Source organism: Silurus aristotelis (assembly GCF_946808225.1).
Source record: "Silurus aristotelis genome assembly, chromosome: 5".
Classification (NCBI taxonomy): Eukaryota; Metazoa; Chordata; class Actinopteri; order Siluriformes; family Siluridae; genus Silurus; species Silurus aristotelis.
This window is the reverse complement of record NC_139578.1, coordinates 7639331-7656958: the sequence shown is the minus strand read 5'-3', so window position 1 is coordinate 7656958 and position 17628 is coordinate 7639331. Positions and strand designations below refer to the sequence as shown.

The 17628-nt window shown below is 39.7% G+C and overlaps 2 protein-coding genes across 9 annotated transcripts in view; one reads left to right on the top strand and one right to left on the bottom strand.

Moving 5' to 3' along the window:
- The window catches only part of prpf4ba (pre-mRNA processing factor 4Ba), an 11909-nt gene extending 3115 nt beyond the window's left edge, over window positions 1–8794 (bottom strand). For 4 of the 5 annotated variants that reach the window (XR_014533674.1, XR_014533675.1, XR_014533676.1 and 1 more), the window contains exons 1-14: window positions 8655–8794; window positions 6581–7765; window positions 6094–6213; window positions 5847–5996; window positions 5615–5696; window positions 3681–3879; window positions 3120–3193; window positions 2231–2321; window positions 2000–2147; window positions 1526–1663; window positions 1177–1330; window positions 970–1084; window positions 338–489; window positions 84–170 (exon numbers count right to left, since the gene is read on the bottom strand). Coding sequence is in view for 1 of the 5 variants with exons in the window: in XM_083541693.1 (XP_083397819.1) it covers window positions 84–170; window positions 338–489; window positions 970–1084; window positions 1177–1330; window positions 1526–1663; window positions 2000–2147; window positions 2231–2321; window positions 3120–3193; window positions 3681–3879; window positions 5615–5696; window positions 5847–5996; window positions 6094–6213; window positions 6581–7765; window positions 8655–8692 (2733 nt within the window). In the remaining 4 variants the exon portion in view is untranslated. The remainder of the gene's footprint in view (window positions 1–83; window positions 171–337; window positions 490–969; window positions 1085–1176; window positions 1331–1525; window positions 1664–1999; window positions 2148–2230; window positions 2322–3119; window positions 3194–3680; window positions 3880–5614; window positions 5697–5846; window positions 5997–6093; window positions 6214–6580; window positions 7766–8654) is intronic. The other variant, XR_014533677.1, reaches the window with a different exon arrangement.
- LOC310726300 (uncharacterized protein) lies at window positions 8774–17628 on the top strand. 4 transcript variants are annotated; one of them, XM_083541745.1, is made up of 8 exons: window positions 8774–9146; window positions 9672–10137; window positions 10261–10951; window positions 11981–12068; window positions 12170–12394; window positions 14933–15066; window positions 15306–15429; window positions 17031–17628. In XM_083541745.1, the coding sequence occupies exons 2-8, from the start codon at window positions 9673–9675 to the stop codon at window positions 17212–17214; spliced, it is 1911 nt and encodes a 636-aa protein (XP_083397871.1). In that variant the 5' UTR covers window positions 8774–9146; window position 9672; the 3' UTR covers window positions 17215–17628. The 4 variants fall into 4 exon arrangements, with proteins under 4 accessions (XP_083397871.1, XP_083397870.1, XP_083397873.1 ...); XM_083541744.1 differs by having other exon boundaries at window positions 8993–9156; XM_083541747.1 differs by having other exon boundaries at window positions 9012–9146; window positions 9707–10137.

Sequence of the window (17628 nt, the reverse complement as noted above, 5' to 3'; positions counted from 1 at the left end):
AAAACAGACACTGAGAAACAGCAAGAGGAACGTGTTTTGGCATTGATCACAATAAAACATAAGTAGAAAGAAATGCTGCTCACCCGTTCTGTAACTTTATCTACCTCTGTATACAAGAAGTTCAAGTTTTGATCAAAGTGTTGGTCCTTGAACAAGCCTTTCCTGATCATCTGTGAACATTTAAACAATATTTAGTCTGTTCTAATACTGTTCAGTGAATGATCAACTGGGGAATTGGTCTTTTAGTGCAAACACATTCACAAATTATGCGACATGAAAGACCTTAATAGGTTTGTAATACAATATCTGCATTCAAATCCAATATTCAACACATTACCTTGTTGGGCATTTTCCCTTTAAGATCCATAGCAAGTTTCAGCATGTGATTGTTGGTCTTTCCAGGGAAGAGGATTTTCCCTGTGTACAGCTCGTACAGCGTGCAACCCACAGACCACATGTCGATTCCATAATCATACGGCTTTCCAATGACTGTAAGAGAAAATATTAATAAATAAAAACATGTCCATAGACGATATGGACAAAACTTTGTGGACATCTGACTACAACACTTGTATATGCATCCCATTCCACAGATTAAGGTGGAGTCGACATTCCAAATAATCTCAAATTTGTTTAATAGGGTTGAGGCCAGAGCTCCATAACAGGCCACTCAAGATCTCAAACTCCAACCCGTGTATACAATGTATTTATTGAGCTTGTTTTTTTTTCTTTTGGGTCTTTTAGCTCAAATTTAATTCTATTGTATCCAAAGACATCCAATACAATTGTGTAGCGCAAACATTTTGGGGAAGAACCACATATGGCTGGAAACTCAGGTGTCCAAATATTTTTAACCATAGTGTACAGTCTATTAATTTAGTAGTTTGTGTGTCTTCATGCAGAATTAATCTACATTTTAAAAACATGCTATTACCATCTACACAGTGCACAAGTCAGGGAAAGACTCACTGATCTCAGGTGCTCTGTAGAATCGGCTGACCAGGTAGGGTGTGATGTCATTCTCAGCAATGTGGGATGCGGAGCCAAAGTCACAGAGCTTCAGTATGGTCTTCGACTCGTTCACCTGGTGGAAGAGAACGCGGTTAAGTAATGAAATGATACCGCATGCAGAGACTTGGTGTTGTGTTGCACAGTAGCACAGTTTATGAACTTCACCAGGATGTTGTCGGGTTTGATGTCAGCATGGAGGATGTTGCAGCGTTTGAGAAGCTTGAGAGCCAGGAAGAGCTGCTGGCTATAGGAGCGCACTGCCTTGATGTGGAGCCCAACATCTTTGCCATACTTCTTCAGGACCTCCCGCAGGTTCATACTGGAATCATATCAAAGACTTCCTGTCAAACTAGGAATTACTGCTTGCCATAAATATACCTGGACTCTGGTAATATAATTATACAAACAAAACAATACAATTACTGATCTAACAGAAGAACGAGGTCTTCGTTTAACATAAGGGACCACGCATAGTTCAGCTGGAAAGGTCTTCAGAGAAGGGAGGAAACGTCACCTGAGTGGCTCAAACACCAAACACAGATGCTGTTTGTGGTAGAAGTGCCTGAACAGACGAACACAGTGGAATTTATCATCAGGGTCTGCATCATTCAGCTTCTTTAGAAACTCCAGCTCTTTGAGGCCTGTCTTCTGCCTATAAGTACACCAAAAAAATTTATTTAATTACAAAAAGCATGAGCATTCCTATATTTAAATGCGAGAAGCACGCCTCTCTCCTGCTAATAAATACACATTGGAATTTACTTTTTTTTTTTTAATTAAAGACTTTCATTTACAGACAAATTCAGGGAAGACATTTCTCAGCAGCTTGTTGCTCAACTTTGCTGTTTGTCAGCATTATAAATGTATTATGCAATGAAATGTCATGTTTCACAACCGTAGATGATCATGGCATTAGGTATACTCTGAGGAAAAAAAAACCTTAATACATTAAAATGCACGTGTAAAAAAATGACAAACGTGTTCTTACATGAGCTCGTTGTTGCGTATAATTTTCACGGCAACTTCTTGACCGGCTCGGGCCAGATCCCTCGCACGGATAACGTTACTGAACACGCCCTGCCCAGTGTAGCCATAAACGTCATATCGTTTGTCCAACATCTCTCCGATGTTCACCCCTGAACGCAAGAAAAAATTGCTGTTTGTCAGAATAGGCAGGCAATGGAGAGGAGACTCACGCATACTTTGAAATGCGACTTACGGTAATAGCCTTCAGCATCTGTCCAGTTGTCCCTGAGACTGGGGTTCTCCTTAAAGTCCTTCCCGATGCCTGCTGCACGCAATCTTGCACTCTGAAAAGCATATTGAGGAAAATATTAAAACCTGAGGCCAAGTCTTAGTTCAGGCTGACTTATTTTACTAAGCTAGTATATGGGAAACAGAAAGGTTTACGATTCACGATATAGTATTTATAACCCCATGTGGGTGAACTACTGAAATCTGTTTTTTAGCTGACATTCTAAAAATCTCATTGGAAAAGCTGGGATTTTAATTTGCTTCATCAGACACTATGGAATACCTTTTGTGAAGCAGTGCATGTTTTTCAAATTTTGCTGACCTGGCACGTCCTGATTTTAAAATGCGTATTTTAAGCAGCGCAAAAACCGACTTCAATTACCTTCCTCGTTCTACAGCCATTTGTAAAGAACATTAAGGAGACCTACACGTTTAAAGCAATAATAAAAAGATACTGCCGACCAGAGGAGCATTAGATCTGCGCCTGCACAATATATTTTATCATGATGACAGCAGTGACCCACCTTAAACAAAATAACAGACTGGTATATTAGAAAAAAAAAACAACATTCTACTCGAGTTGAATGCTCGTGCACCTCTGTGAGTCACTGAAACGTACAGTGCTTCTCCATCCGGCGATCCATATCGCAATTACAACAGAACCTCCCTATGTTCTTGTAGTCCTGCCGAGGGGACAGCACGGAGGAGTTCAGCTTACTCACATGGCAAAGATCTTTTGCAGGACTATGCAATTCTACCTGTGCAGATCTCCTTACACAGACAACTTTATTTAAGCACTCAAGCATGGAAAGTCTCGAACCAATGCAATGCAAAACCATTTCCTGGCCACTTACGTCAAAGTATGCAGCAAACATGTCATCTGACTCCGTAAACATGTCCGGAGCTGATTGCTTCTTTGGATTACCTCCTGCAGAAACAAACAAAACAAAGTGAATCCAACAAGACAAATTATTTAATAATCACTCGTCTAGGGTAACATAAATGTTTTTTTGCAGTCACAACACAGCTTAGTGACTGTGGTATGTTGTTGCAGTCTATTAGCTCCGTTTTATTCAACAATATATTTTCAAATGCCGATTTGGCCTAAAGTTGGTCATCAGCTAGATTTTAGCGAAATTAAACCAAAACAGGGAAAATTAATAACAGATTTCTTTAGATGGAAATTACTTTAGATTGCAGCGCACTCTGACTTCAGTAAGTGTATCCTGGTTGCCAAAAGTTGTTTTTTTTGCTGGCAATTAACAACAGCATAATCAAGCTGACACCTGACAAAGTATCAGAAAATAATGGATGATTTTGAGACAACGTACATGTTAAAAAAAAAAAGCGCGATATGCATGTCTTCCATCGAGTGCGTTATTCACTTATACCCAGTACAACAAATTAAAACGCACCATCTTTTTCCTGGGTAAACAGATTGTGCTTTGCCTTGATGTTGGCCTCAAAGGTGTCCAGGTTCTCTTGCTCATAAGCCTTTACATCAGCCGCGACTCGCTCTAGAACATCATCCGGAGAAGGCGAGCGGCTGTGGGAGCTACTCTGAGGACTGGCAGGCTCCGACTTACTGTAGTCGTCATTTGATTCCTTATATTTCTGTATAAGATACAGACATGAACAGATAACAGGGGTTATAATATTAGAGATGAATGGTTTGTCAGTATTATGAATTGCAATCAGACAGGGAGCACCGGACTGCTTTGGGTTTTGCACACTTTATCGGTTTATAAAAAATAAATATTTTTTTTTAATCTTTAATGCACACATGCGTATATATAAAACTCGCATGATTGTTATGTTACCTTGTGATTAAGTGCACATTTTTATTTGCTCTAAATATACATTCATTTAGAACTTTTAAAGTTTTTAATACTCTAATCAACATGGGCATTGACAAATATGGGTGCTTTATGCAAATGTAAGTTTATTATTAGTGAAACCAGACTCAACAGAGAGCATGAAGACAAAACATTCTTGTAAATGTTTTAAAGTAATTATGGTATTTTAAATTACAGAAATCATCAGGACACCAAACCAAACTTTTGCTATGTTTTCACACTGACTTTTTTAATTGCTGGATGTGTGCATTAGGGTGGATTTTGGTGCTTGATTTAAGACTTGACTATATATATATAAATCTTGCTTTTAGAAATATTCTGACTCTTTATAAAAAGAACCTTTAGCTGCAACTACAGATTTAATTAATCTAAATAGCATTGCTCGTATCCTTCCTGGGAAAAAAAAAAAACATCTCAAGCACATTATAACTGGATGTGCAGTGCCACCTTCAGGTACCTTAACAAATGCTCCACGGTGTTCAGACCTAGCATTTTGCTGGGCCACCCAAGGACATTTAGAGCCCTGTCCTTAAATAGCTTTTTGAGGAGCGCTCTGTATATAGCTACATTTATCCTTCTAACAATTCTGCCCATTTTATTATCCACTGATAAGCACCGGGATGGATTCCATAAAGATTGTATTCATATTTAAATATTCAGGAATATTTAGTTTATAGATGGTTTTATACCCTTTCCCATACCTATACTAAATGGGCAAAAGTTTAAGGACACCTGAAAATAAGATTCCTATGTGACTTTTGAACATTCAATGCCACATTAACTCCTCAATTGCTTTATTTAATAAGTGATATCAGGTACTGAATTATTCCAAAGGTGTTCAATAGGGTTGAGATGAGAGCTCTATTGCAGGCCTGCAAGAACTTCCATATCTTCAAGGACCTGGCTTTGTGCATTGAACCACTGTCTTGCTGAATCTGTTTTGGGTCTCCTAGTTCAAGTGAAGGGAAAATGTAATTCTATTGCATTCAACTACAACTTTACAACTGTGTGCCTCCAACTTTGGCTTTTGTCAGGTGTCCCAATACATTTGTCCATATAGCTCATGTCTTAACACAATTTGCTCACAGATGTCCATGAGGAGTACCTTTTTACTTGATCACACCTACACAGGTAATGTGCAATCACTCGAAATTGCTACATTTAAACTCCCATTCAGTTCTGGGGAAATAAATATCAAACAATATTTACCTGAGCTCAATCTTGATCTGAATACTTACTTACATTTTTCATTATTATGGAATTTTATGTCAAAGTTAATAGTCAGAATATAAAAGTGATCTATTTTAGATGCATGAGCACACAGCAGGCAAAAACAAAAGGTGCCGGATGTCACTCTAAAACCACTGCATTTAATTTTCAAAATAATGAAGGTTTGAATATGAAAATTAATGCATGAATTATATATACTTATATAATGATAAATATGGAATTTGACAAGGCGTATACCAAACAACAGACTTACAGCCACATACCTGCACAATTGCCAAGCGCTGGAGTCTCCTCTGCTCTATAAGTGCTTCTTCGTCCTCTTCATCCACATCATAATCCTCCAAACTGTATGCAGACATAATCCAAAATCCAATTACTATTTAGAGATTAATCTCATTTGCCCAACACAAACCAAAACAATGATATTCAAATGTAATCCAAAATCTTTAAAAGCTGAAATGTTAAACAGACAAAACTGTCATCTTGTGCACTTACAGGTCTTCATCCGATTCATCCTGTTCGGCTTTCATGCCTTCAGACAGACTGCCCTTAAACTTATCATCCTTCTCTCTACTTTTCCTCTTTCGTTCCTGAGATCCTGAGCGCCCCATGTACCTGTGGCCCAGCCTGGCCCGCTCCACAGACCTAAAGCAACACCAGTACAAACAAACGCTTTCATAAATCTGTTACAGTTTTCCATAACGGTTATGATACAGATAATGGGTGAGTTGTTGGCACACACCTTCGTCTGTTAAGAGGAGATCTGCTGGTGCGTCTCTTGGGGGAACGACTCTGTCTCCGTCTGGGGCCGAGTGACGAATTTGGCCCGCTGCAACTGGCTGCATCATCTCGGGACCGTACCCTGTAAGGAACACAAACAATCGATTAAAAAACTACAAAAAACTAATCTAATTTTACCCTGGAGCATAAATTAGACAGGAGAGCGATTACATGGCCCTTTAAACAAATTCCAAAAGGCATTTGCACTGCTTTCAGACATGGTTTTGTGGCCCAGTGCCTCTTTATTGTTCACTATAAAAATTTATTGTATTTTTATTAATTGTTCTGTTTCATTGCTGTCTGTTGGTGTTCAAATGTACAGTTTTTCATGGGTGATCCCTTAAACATCAATTCATTCAGTAGTTTATTTTATCAGTAGAACTGGTGGAAATGATCCTAAATTCCAGGAATATTTTTCTATTTTAAAAGGAAAAACAACTTTCACAAACCTGACAGGTGAGAATCTCTGACGGTCAGATTCTCTCCGTCTTCTATCAGGGGAGCGAGATCGTTCCCTTCTGGCTGGAGATCTGTTGCGGGTGCTGAAGCGGCAGTTGGAAGGATGTTGAGGGGAATGGCGTTCCCTGCTCCTGCGGGAGGATCTCTCCCGTACTGGACTATGGATGTGCCTTCTGTGGGGAGATCTGTTCTCTTTGCCTGATGAGACCTCCTTACAGGGAGACTTCGCTGACATCTTGTCTGAGTCCTGCTTGCGGTTAGTCTCAGGTAATCTGCTATGCCTGTCTTTTGATCTGGAGCGTCTCGTCTTCTCTGGTGATTTGGACTTTTCGCTACTTCTGGTCCCAGGCTGCCGAAATGAAGAGTCTCTTTTACTTCCCTGTTCTGCCTCTGCAGAAACTGAATTAGGATCCTTGTGTTTCCTGGAATTCGCAGGAGATCTGGACCGTGGGCATCCCGCTCTTGGATGCTGAATGTTAGTGGATGGCTTCTTCTCTAAAGATGGACACGGACTTTGAGTTCTGTCCTTGATGTCTGTATCAGACTCCGCTTTACTCTTTTTTCGATCGAATTTTTGTTGTTCGATTGCCTTCTCTAAAGACTTGCTTCTGCTATGCCGCCAGGCAACCAGCCCTTCCTCGTCCATGGAACTGTGTTGACTTTGCTCTTCATCTTTACCAACCGAAAAGCTTTCTTGTGCTCCAGCCATATAAATATCTTCTAGATTCTCCCTCTGCTCATCCCCATTACACATCCGCTCCTGCACCTCCGTATCCTCCTCAGAGCCTGAGTTGTATCCCTGCAGTATCAGTCCCATTCCTGAGTGCACCTTTCCCTCCATCAGTTCGTTATCGAGCTCTGCTTGGATCAGAGCCCTTTGCTTCTCTAAATCCTCCAGGGCTGCCAGGTCATCCAGTCTGGCCCTCTTCGGCGACACTTTTTCGTCTGCTTCCTCTGCTTCACTCTCGTCCATCCTAGACGAATCCCTGCGTCTGCGCTTTTTGTGCTTGTGCTTGTGCTTGTGTCTGTGCTCCTTTTCCTCCAACGACGAATATTTGTGTTTTCTGTGCTTGCTGTGATGTTTGTGCTTCTTTCTCTTGGGTTTCTCCATGCCGCCGCTCTTCTTACACGTCCCGAGTCTATTCTCTTCGTCTTCACCTGCTGCATTGTCACTTCTGTCAAGAGATGAAAAGGGACAAAAAGTAAAAAACATGAGCTTAAAGTTTCTGAAAAGACAGAACTCACGAACAACCACACGTGCAATATAAAAAATTAATTCGCCATTAAAAAAAACCAACCTTTTTTTAACCTATTATTTTACATATCAATATCTACACTATCTGGACAAACGTATCGGGACACCTGACCTTTCCAGCCATATGTGGTTCTTTCCCAAACTATTATTCCAGCATGACAATGCCCCAGTGCACAAAACAAACTCCTTGAATATATGCTTTATATAGGTTGGAGTGAAACGATCTCAAGTGGCCTGCTATGATCTCTGATCTCAACCCTACTGAACATGATGAACTGGAACACTGAATGCACCCCAGGCCCCCTCACCTCACCTATATAAGAGGCTGACTTTACTAACACCCTTGTGGTTGAATGTGCAAGCACACTCCAAAATCTAGTGGAACATCTTCCCAGAAGAGTGGAGGAAAGTATAAAAGCGATCTGGAACACTACACTCAAAAAACACATACCATACTTACAGGCAGGTGTCCACAAACTTTTGACAATATAGTTATATACTTACTAACGCGGTTGAACAGCTTAATATCTATTAAACATTATATTTATGTAATAATTATTGGTTATAAAACAAACTGTGCTATTAAGCATATATAACAAATTACAGTCAAATCTCTCGTTATATATACACAAGAGAACCTCGCGCTAGCAACCCGAGCTAAACAAGCTAACTACCTTAGCAGTTAGCAAGTCGTGACTTAGCCGCACATTTCTTCATACTCGAAAGCGCTAAACACGATTTAAGCAATTATAAATAACCCCGTATACGCATGGTTTGCTGTTTCAAATGCCAATAAAAACCTCACTTACGCAAAATGGTTCACGGCTTCATTAATCATGGTTTCCATCCTCAGCGCTAGCAACTTAGCCTAAACAAAACTAGCGTTGGTCGGTCGTGCGCATGCGCGGTACGTCGAACGCGCGAATCTAGGGAACGTCTACAATACACGACAATGTTCCGAATAATCAACACAGTTTCGAATAGAGTGGAATTTTATATTTGTGCAAGTCTAATGAATGTAACTTTTGTTTAAAAGAGGCGCAAACACGTTGTGGGTTTTGTAACATACTTTATGTATGTTAAAAAAAAAAAGATTTTACGTTTAACCTTTTTCTAAACATTTTTCCTTGATCCCTAAACAGGTTGCACGCTAACAGCTAGTCACATTTCCACGTTTGAGTTTCCTTCTATAATGTAGAACCACAAAACAACACAGATCACTGTTTGTTTGTTATAATCAGTTGCATTAATAAGACCAAAGACTCACTTTTGTGGACAAAGAAGTGAAGTTAGGAAACCAGGTGAGATGAAGTGAATGAAAACTAATTAGTTTCAGTAAACATATAAATATACTTCCTTAAAATAGCTTTAATGCACATGCAGGAACAGCAATAAGATTATTTTCAGTTGTTATAGACAGGAATAAGTGAGCTCAATTCACAGCAGGCATTTTTATTTATGGGTTATGAAGCCATGATCTGTACTACGCATGTGGGGTTGGAGATGTGGACCATGATGATCAGTATAGGAATTATTATGCACCCTTAATCTCTATTGTACGTAAATCATAAAAAGCCATGGATTTGAATATATTTTTATAGAATACGAGAAATTTAAGTCGTGATCACAAGAAAACAACTTAAAAAAAATAATATAGAGAACACAAGACTGAAAAATATATTACAATGCATGACCTCCTAGGATTTCTGTACTATTGACAAGACATCTTTCTATCATTTGATTAATGTGTGTGTGTGTGTGTGTGTGTGTGTGTGTGTGTGTGTGTGTGTGTGTGTGTGTGTGTGTTTGTGTGTATGTGGTCCCAGTATGGCTGGGATTAAAGACTCTTATCAACTCATAGACCCTGTAACGCTAAGACTTGGCGAAGAGAGTGTCACATCCCACCTTTACTGCAGCTCAGCCAAAGGCATTGAAGCACGTTTGTCCACTTTGGTGGAGGCCTTCTTGGTCGAAGTCTTCCGCTGCCGAGTATGCCAATTCACCAGCAGTCTGAAGGCTAGGATCTGCAGTCACATCACCGAGAGCCATTCGTCAACATCGTCATCACCGTGCCGTCACCTCTCCTGCCTGGAGAAAGATGATGTGGAAAGCTTGACTGCCTCTCCTTATGAGCTCCATTCTGGCTCCAAAAATGGTGAGGACCACATAGACATGGAGCGCATGTTTCTGCTCCCAATGTATGGCATGCTGCAGAACAACAGCCCTCCACCATGTGATATCAGCTTGGGCGCCAACTCCGACACCAACCTTCATGTCGCTCAGACGTGCGAGGTAAGTCATGGCTGTGATTTTATTGCAGAAGCTTTATAAGCAGGTTGTACCCAGAGAATGAAGCCATACAGCATATTGATGATGCCATGTTTTAATGTGATGCGCTTGGTACATTTTGTCAAGGTGAGCACTTTGTTTGATGAAGACAGACACAGTGAAGGAGACGTCTTCCAGCTTGAGGATTCCAGCCATGGACTCCGAGGGCCCCTTTCCAACGAAATTACCTGTGCCGAGGACGAAGAAATGGCTCAGTCGGCTCATTTAATGACCCTTGGCTTGTGCAGGATCTCTAGTGCCAAATGTCCCTCTCAGCCTTCCGTGCTGCCCGTGCCACCGGGTGCAGAGGACACCTCTGAGACTTCCCTGGAAGACAAGCAACCTCTTCTGACCCCATCTGAAATGCAAAAGCAGGCTGAAGAGGAAATGGGGCTTTCCTGTGTCTTCTGTCAGGCAGTCTTGGCTAACCATAGCCTGCTGGAGGTGCACCTCAAGTGCCATGATGGTGAGCATGGCTTTAAATGCCCACGCTGTGGCCGAACGGCGGCAGACTGGGCCGATTTGGAGTGCCACTGGAGGAGCCATGGACGAAAAAAGAAGTCGAAACAGCACAAGTGTTCTTTTTGTCCCAGGACGTTCAAAAAAGCGGACTTATGTGAAGCTCACCAGAAGAGGCATAATCTAGCTCGGGTTAAGCCCTCGTCTCTCACACAGTGCTCCCTGTGCTTCGAGTGGTGTCGCCCGGGGCAGGAGTGGGAGATGCACCAGCGCTGCCACTTTCAGGGACAGTTTAAGTGCTTGTACTGCGATTTCACAGGTAAGAATGAGTTTATTCATTACATTGAAATATTACCTGTTCAGGGCCGGGGTTGTTTACTAATTAATAAATAATTAGTTTCACATTATGGAGAAAAAGACACAAGTATTAGAGAACTAGGACAGGTTCAAGCAAGTAATCACCAAGGCCGTGTACCATATTGATCAACATTTTTAAAATCTGACAGAATTGCTTCAGAAGAACGCTGGATTAGAACAACAATCTACCTCAAAATATTGAAAAGTTAATTTATACCTTTGTTAAACCCTAAAATCTGTTGGTATCTGAATGAAATGTGGACAAGCTTTTGCACGACCCATACAGAAATACACAATGAAGAGCAGCAGAAAACAATTCTTGCAGTATAACACAATGAAAAAATTTTTTTTTAAGCAATTTCATGGAAATGTAAATTAGTTGGATGCAGTGAGGGAAGGTATTACCCTGATTTGTGCAAGGATTATTGTGAATTTGATTACAAACGGAGGAAATGTAAAAAGTACCCCCAATTTCTACCACTCAGCTTTACATAAGTGGCGTTCGGGTATATTATCAGAATTTCCACAGGGTATTAAAAAAAGACTTAAATAATGACTTAAAACCTTAATAAACAGGTCTTAATTTTTACGACGTCCATGTAATGCTACCTCTAATTCTCATTGAAATGCTGCATCAGCACTTTAGAATTGTTTGTTAGTTTCTGTGGTGATTGTAGTTCTTTATTTCACTAGACCAAATAAAATTCGCTGTTGTATCATGACTACAAATGAGACCAACATGCAACAGCTAATCATCTTTCTGTTATCGGCACGAATCTCTTGGATTGTGCTACAGACATAAAACGGATTAAATTTTTCAGCACAAGTGCAAGTTTAGTGATACATGGCTTGAAAAAAATGAATTTAGGTCTCGGTTAAGGCCCGTTGCAAACAACATGTGTTTTTTTATTGTCGTGATAAAGGTCTTAATTTCATTTCATTCATTCTCAAGCCTTGCATTTGGCTATCAGTGACCAAATCTGTCTCTTAGAAAAAGCTTGGAAGAAGATGTCGAAGCACATCCTCAACCAACACACCCAGGTTGATAGAGATTCCCACCGCAAGCGTTTCTACCACACGTAAGTATCTCATGCTTCAAATAAACATTAAACCTGATTCCACTGCAGCACTGAAGATGCTGCTGACTTTCAAGCTGTGTTCATTTGTTATTTATACACAGATCCTCCCTAAAGTTTGAGGCTCAGTTGACGAACAGCTACACCAAATGCCTTGGAGATGGGCAGGCGGAGACGTGGAGGCATGTGGGAAAGATGAGCGTGAAACACCAGGTTGTGAGAAAGAAGAAAAAGGACAAAAAGGACTGTGTATCAGCCACTGAGAAAGAGACGAGCGTGGGATTAAAAGCCCCTAAACGGAAAGACTTCTGTTGCACGCTCTGTGATAAGTAGGTTATTCTGACTGTCTTTACAGTTTCTAAGTTACTATTATTATATACAACTTTTCTGAGGGCTGCATTACAGTCTACATACTGTTTGGCACATACACTGATTAGCTTAAGATTAAAACCACTGACAGGTGAAGTGAACAACATTGATTGAACATTGAACATCTAATTACAATGGCACCTGTCAAGTAGTGATAGCTAAAAGACTGAGCCAGAACTTCTCTGAAATAGCAGGTTATATAGGGAGTTCTCAGTATGCAATAGTTAGCAACTAAAAAAAGGGGTTTAAGGAGGGACAAAGCACCTACAGTGGGCATCAGGGGTGGACCAAGGGGGCCTGATCGTATGAATCGCATTTTTTTTACTTTGTGTAGATGAACGGGTGCAAGTCAATTACTGTAGGAAGAAATGGCACCAGCATGCACTATAGGAAGTAGGCAAGCTGGTAAAGGCGGTGGAATGCTCTGAGGAATGTTTTGCTGGGAAACCTTTTTGTCCTGGAAATCATGTGAATGTTAATTTAATGTGTACTACCCACATCGTTGCAGACCCTCCTTAATGGCAGCACTAATCCCTAATGGCAGTAGCTTCATTCAGCAGAATTATGCTCCCTGCCACAATGGAAAAAATTGTGCATTGCCTCCAAATTCCCTCAGATTCTCAATCCAGTGTCTTTGAGATGTGCTGGACAAACAATTCTGATCTATTGGTGTTCGATTTATATATATAGTGTGCGCTAAAATCGCAATTTTTGTTTTAACAATATACTCAAATTGTCGCGTATTTCATTCCTTTTCCGTAGCCAATTAAAAAGCTGCGTGAAGCTAAAATGAGCGAAATGAGCGTAAATATATAAGACCTCTGTTTTTGTGGCATTGAAAGTGATTTTTTAGAAAAATTGCTTGTTGTTTGTACCGGGCATTTCTGTCTGTACGCAGCTCGAATTGTCGATGATATTTATTAAAAGAACAAGGCACTAAAGTGGGGGGGGAAGAAAAAGTCCAAACCCAAAAATTAATCATCCATACAAATACAAAAAAGGGGAAAAAAACGGCCAAATGAAAGTAAAACCAAACTTACACAGAGGAACTAAGCAGGCATCATTGAACCAAAGCAGACAAACTGGCACAAAAGGAGAGCTATTTATGGCCGTGGCGCGAACAATTAAAACACCTGGGCCATTACCCGGGAAAATCCGCCGAATCCTGACAAGTTCGCTTTTCAACACAGCAGTGATTTTTGTTGTTCTTACTTAATTGCTTCAGTTTTAAATAATAAATGCCGTATTTTTCGGACTATAAGCCGCTACTTTTTTCCCACGGTTTGAACCCCGTGGCTTAAACAAGGAAGCGGCTAATTTATGGATTTTTCCTGGGTTTTTCCCGGTTTCACAAACTTCAAGCCAAAAAACTGAACCCCATAACATTAGACCAATGAAATTTCCGAACAGAAACGAAAAAATGCACCTCACCTGTGTTCTGAGCTGCATGGCTTCGGGAGAAAAGCTTCCACCGGGTGATGTTTAAACGCACGACGATGCCAAAAGATAAACTCCCGAGAGAAATAGTTGTGAAAGGAAGGAGGAAGACAGTGAACAATGACTTTCTTGGTCGGCTACTGTTTAGATACAAGCCGTTGTAACGCGTTGAGTCTAAGTGAAGGGAGAGCTCACTAACTCCAGTTACAACAAAAATCATATAAGCACAGACAGGTTTCCAAAACTCGTGCTTTTTTATTATTCTTGGCAACAGCGTTACGGGTTAGTCAAAGAAACTTAGAAATGAGCATCAGAAAATAATGAGGACATAATCATCGTCTTGAACACATGCAGTAATACTGGGAAAAATGCAGTGGCATGCTATTCCCAAAATACCGCTATGCTCCTAAAGGAAGTGCAACATATTTCACCCGTTACATTGTGTGTAACGTGTCTTTCGTTAAAGCCTGTGTAAAGTTCATTAGTGTAGACACCTGCGGCTTATAGACAGGTGCAGCTTATTAATGTTAAAAATGAAAAAATATTTGTAAAATTCAGTGGGTGTGGCTTATATATGGGTGCGCTTTACAGTCCGGAAATTACGGTACCCTGTCTTTCAATATATTGTTTCAATTATTTTGTATACTTTAGACATTGTGAAAGGGAGCTAGTACTATATAAGAAATTTATGAACATAAAACATTTTAAAATCATGCAGTATATTATCGTTATCAGCAAAATCCCCAATAAATATCGAGATATAATTTTTCTTCAAAATCGCACACCCCTAGTCTGTTCCATGCAGGACTTTGGATTTTGGTGCCAGATACCACAGCACACCTTTAGAGTGCTTGTGATGTCCTCTGGGCCAGAGCTGTTTTGTGCACGGTATTATCCGGGTGGTTTTAATTTTATGGCTGATTGGTGTAAATTGGATTTTCATAACTTTGTCCTAAGACTTTTGAGACGTTTACGTTTTCAATGATTTTTTTAAGAATATCTTTTTTTCTTCAAACACGTGGTGTATATTTGAACAGAATGTGGTGTTCATGTGTTCACAGAAAGTTTTCCACCAGGCTGACCATGCGGCGTCACATGGATATTCACCTGGGAGAGAAGCCTTATAAATGCCCTCGCTGCCAATACAGCACCAGACTGAAAGCCTCACTCATCCAGCACATGCGTGTCCACACAGGTATTTACAGTTGTATTCGTTTTAATAGAATATATGGCATAAAAACGTCTGTGTCACAACTTTCACTCTTTGATTAAACTCTATGTTTAATGGTTCTTTTCAAAAGATGTTAATGAAAGTTCCTTTTATGTAGAGCTTAATGTGGATGACTTTGTTTTCAATGACATCTGAGTGTCTTCTATGTTGTACTTAAACCCTGTAGGGTAAAAAAAAATCTAATTTTCTTTTGATTGCTGTAGGTGAAAAGCCTTACAAGTGTTCGCAGTGTTCGTATGCCTCCATCGACAGGAGCTCTCTTAGACGACACTCACGGACACACACTCAGGAGAAGCCCTACCGATGCCAATACTGTCCTTACAGCTGGTAATTACACACCCACACACACTTTATATGATGAAACACGAAATAGAAAACCACTGACCCTGGGCAGAACATTCGAAGGAAAGATATTTGTTAAGACTGTGCGTAGATTTCCTAAGCAATAGTATGTTCAATGATACTGCAATGTTTGCTAACACTATTGCTTCTCGATTTATAAGCAGGAAGGAAAGCGTTTAGACTGAAATGCTATAATTTTTAGGGGAAATTATAATGTGAAAAGTTTTCTTCAAGAGAAAAATTTTTTTTGCAACCCAGAAGCCACAAACACACTTCCGCAATCAACTGTAGACAGATGCTATTTGGTTAAATAGTTGCAATGTCATGTTCCTGTGCAGCTTTTAGATTCTGTAAATACAGTTTTTTAGATAAGACACAATTGGTGATGCAGTGGCATGGTGAGACATTTTGCATATTTCTACATGTTCTTTGGTTTCCTTCCAAGGCCCCAAAACATGCTGGTTGGTAGGTTGACTTTTCTAAATTGACTTTAAATTGATTAAACCTAACGATAAATAGGAAGGGGTAGGTCAGTGGTTAAGATGCCAGACTTCTGTTTGGAAGGTCGTGAGTTCAAATCCCTGCTGTGCCAAGCTGCCTCTGCTGGGCCCTTGAGCAAGGCCCTGAAGCCTCCACTTCTCAGCTGTATTAATGATAATTGTATGTTACTCTGGACAAGGGTGTTTACCCAATGCCATATATGTCAATTTAAATAAGTTCAGTATCCCCTGCAATAACAGATTGACCACCTGATCATGTTAATCATTTACTAAATAACTGAATTAGTTTTTTGAGATGAGATGGCATGCCATGACATGAGTATGGACAAGATATTATTTTTATATATTTATATTCGATTTATAAGGGCTGTCAATCGGTTAAAGTTTCTTATTCGCACAATGTCATCTGTTCTTAATGTACCTTAAATGATTACTTTTTAAGTTTTTAATACTCTAATCAATGTGGACAAATATGGGTGCTTTATGCAAATGTATGTTTATTATTAGTGAAACCAGATTCAACATAGAGCATGAAGACAAAATATACTTGTAAATGTTTTAAAATAATTATGGTGTTTACAATTTTCGTAAACCTTCAGGACACCAAACGGAACTTTTCTTATGTTTCCACACGGACGGTTTTAATTGCCGGATGGCGGACTGTGATGCTAAATTTGGGACTTGGCACATCAGTAAAACAAATTTTTTAGTGATTAAAAATGATTTTAGGTGAAGAAAGTAAAGAAAGGACCTTGTGAATAAATGCATCTTGTGTTGAATGTTTTAGTTTCGCCTCTTTTGTATTTGAATTTTTATATTTGTAATAAAAATGTTCAAACAGAAATGCGTGCTACATTAATCGCACGTTTATAAAAATTTGTGCCGTTAAAATGAATTTGCGTTAACATTGGACAGCCCTAATATTTAGATATATTTATATTATATTTATTTATATACATTTCTATTTGTACTTTTGGTTATATGCTAACTGCATTTCATTGACCCTGTACTTGTATTCTGCACAATGACAAAGTTGAATCCAATCTAATCTAATCTAAAGAATTGCATCTCCTATTATAATTGCAGCATCCAAAAGAAAAGCTTGGACCTCCACTCACGGCGGCATCACACTGGAGAGTCGTTCCCCTGCCCGCTGTGCCAGTACTCAACCCCCGATCGGCAACTGTTGCTACGACACACACGCAAACACCACACCCCTGAGAACTCTTCTCTTCTCGGGACTTCCAAACGATCTCGAACGTTCAAATAACAAAGACTAAGGCTGCAGTGATTAGTCTGAGTAATCAATAATGTCAAGGATCAAATGCCTTAATTTACTTCACCACTGCCAGAGATTCTAGACATGTCTGTGTCTGAGGGTTGAATGTAATACAGGGAGAAGCCACTGGGGGCAGCAGGAGCGATGCTACAGTCACTGTACCACACAGATTTGAGGTTTTATTGAAGAACACACACACAAAAAACCTCCACAAAACTAATAAGAAACTGAAGAGAGCCATGAGAGTAAATGTGTAAAAAGTTTAACATTATTTAATTGCGTTTTACTCATGTGAATGGATTGATACTTTTTCTTGCAGGTACAAATTACAATAATGACAGCAAATCCTTAAAATCCTTTTAATGAAAATAAATAAATAAAGGTGTTTCATTTAAATAAACAAAA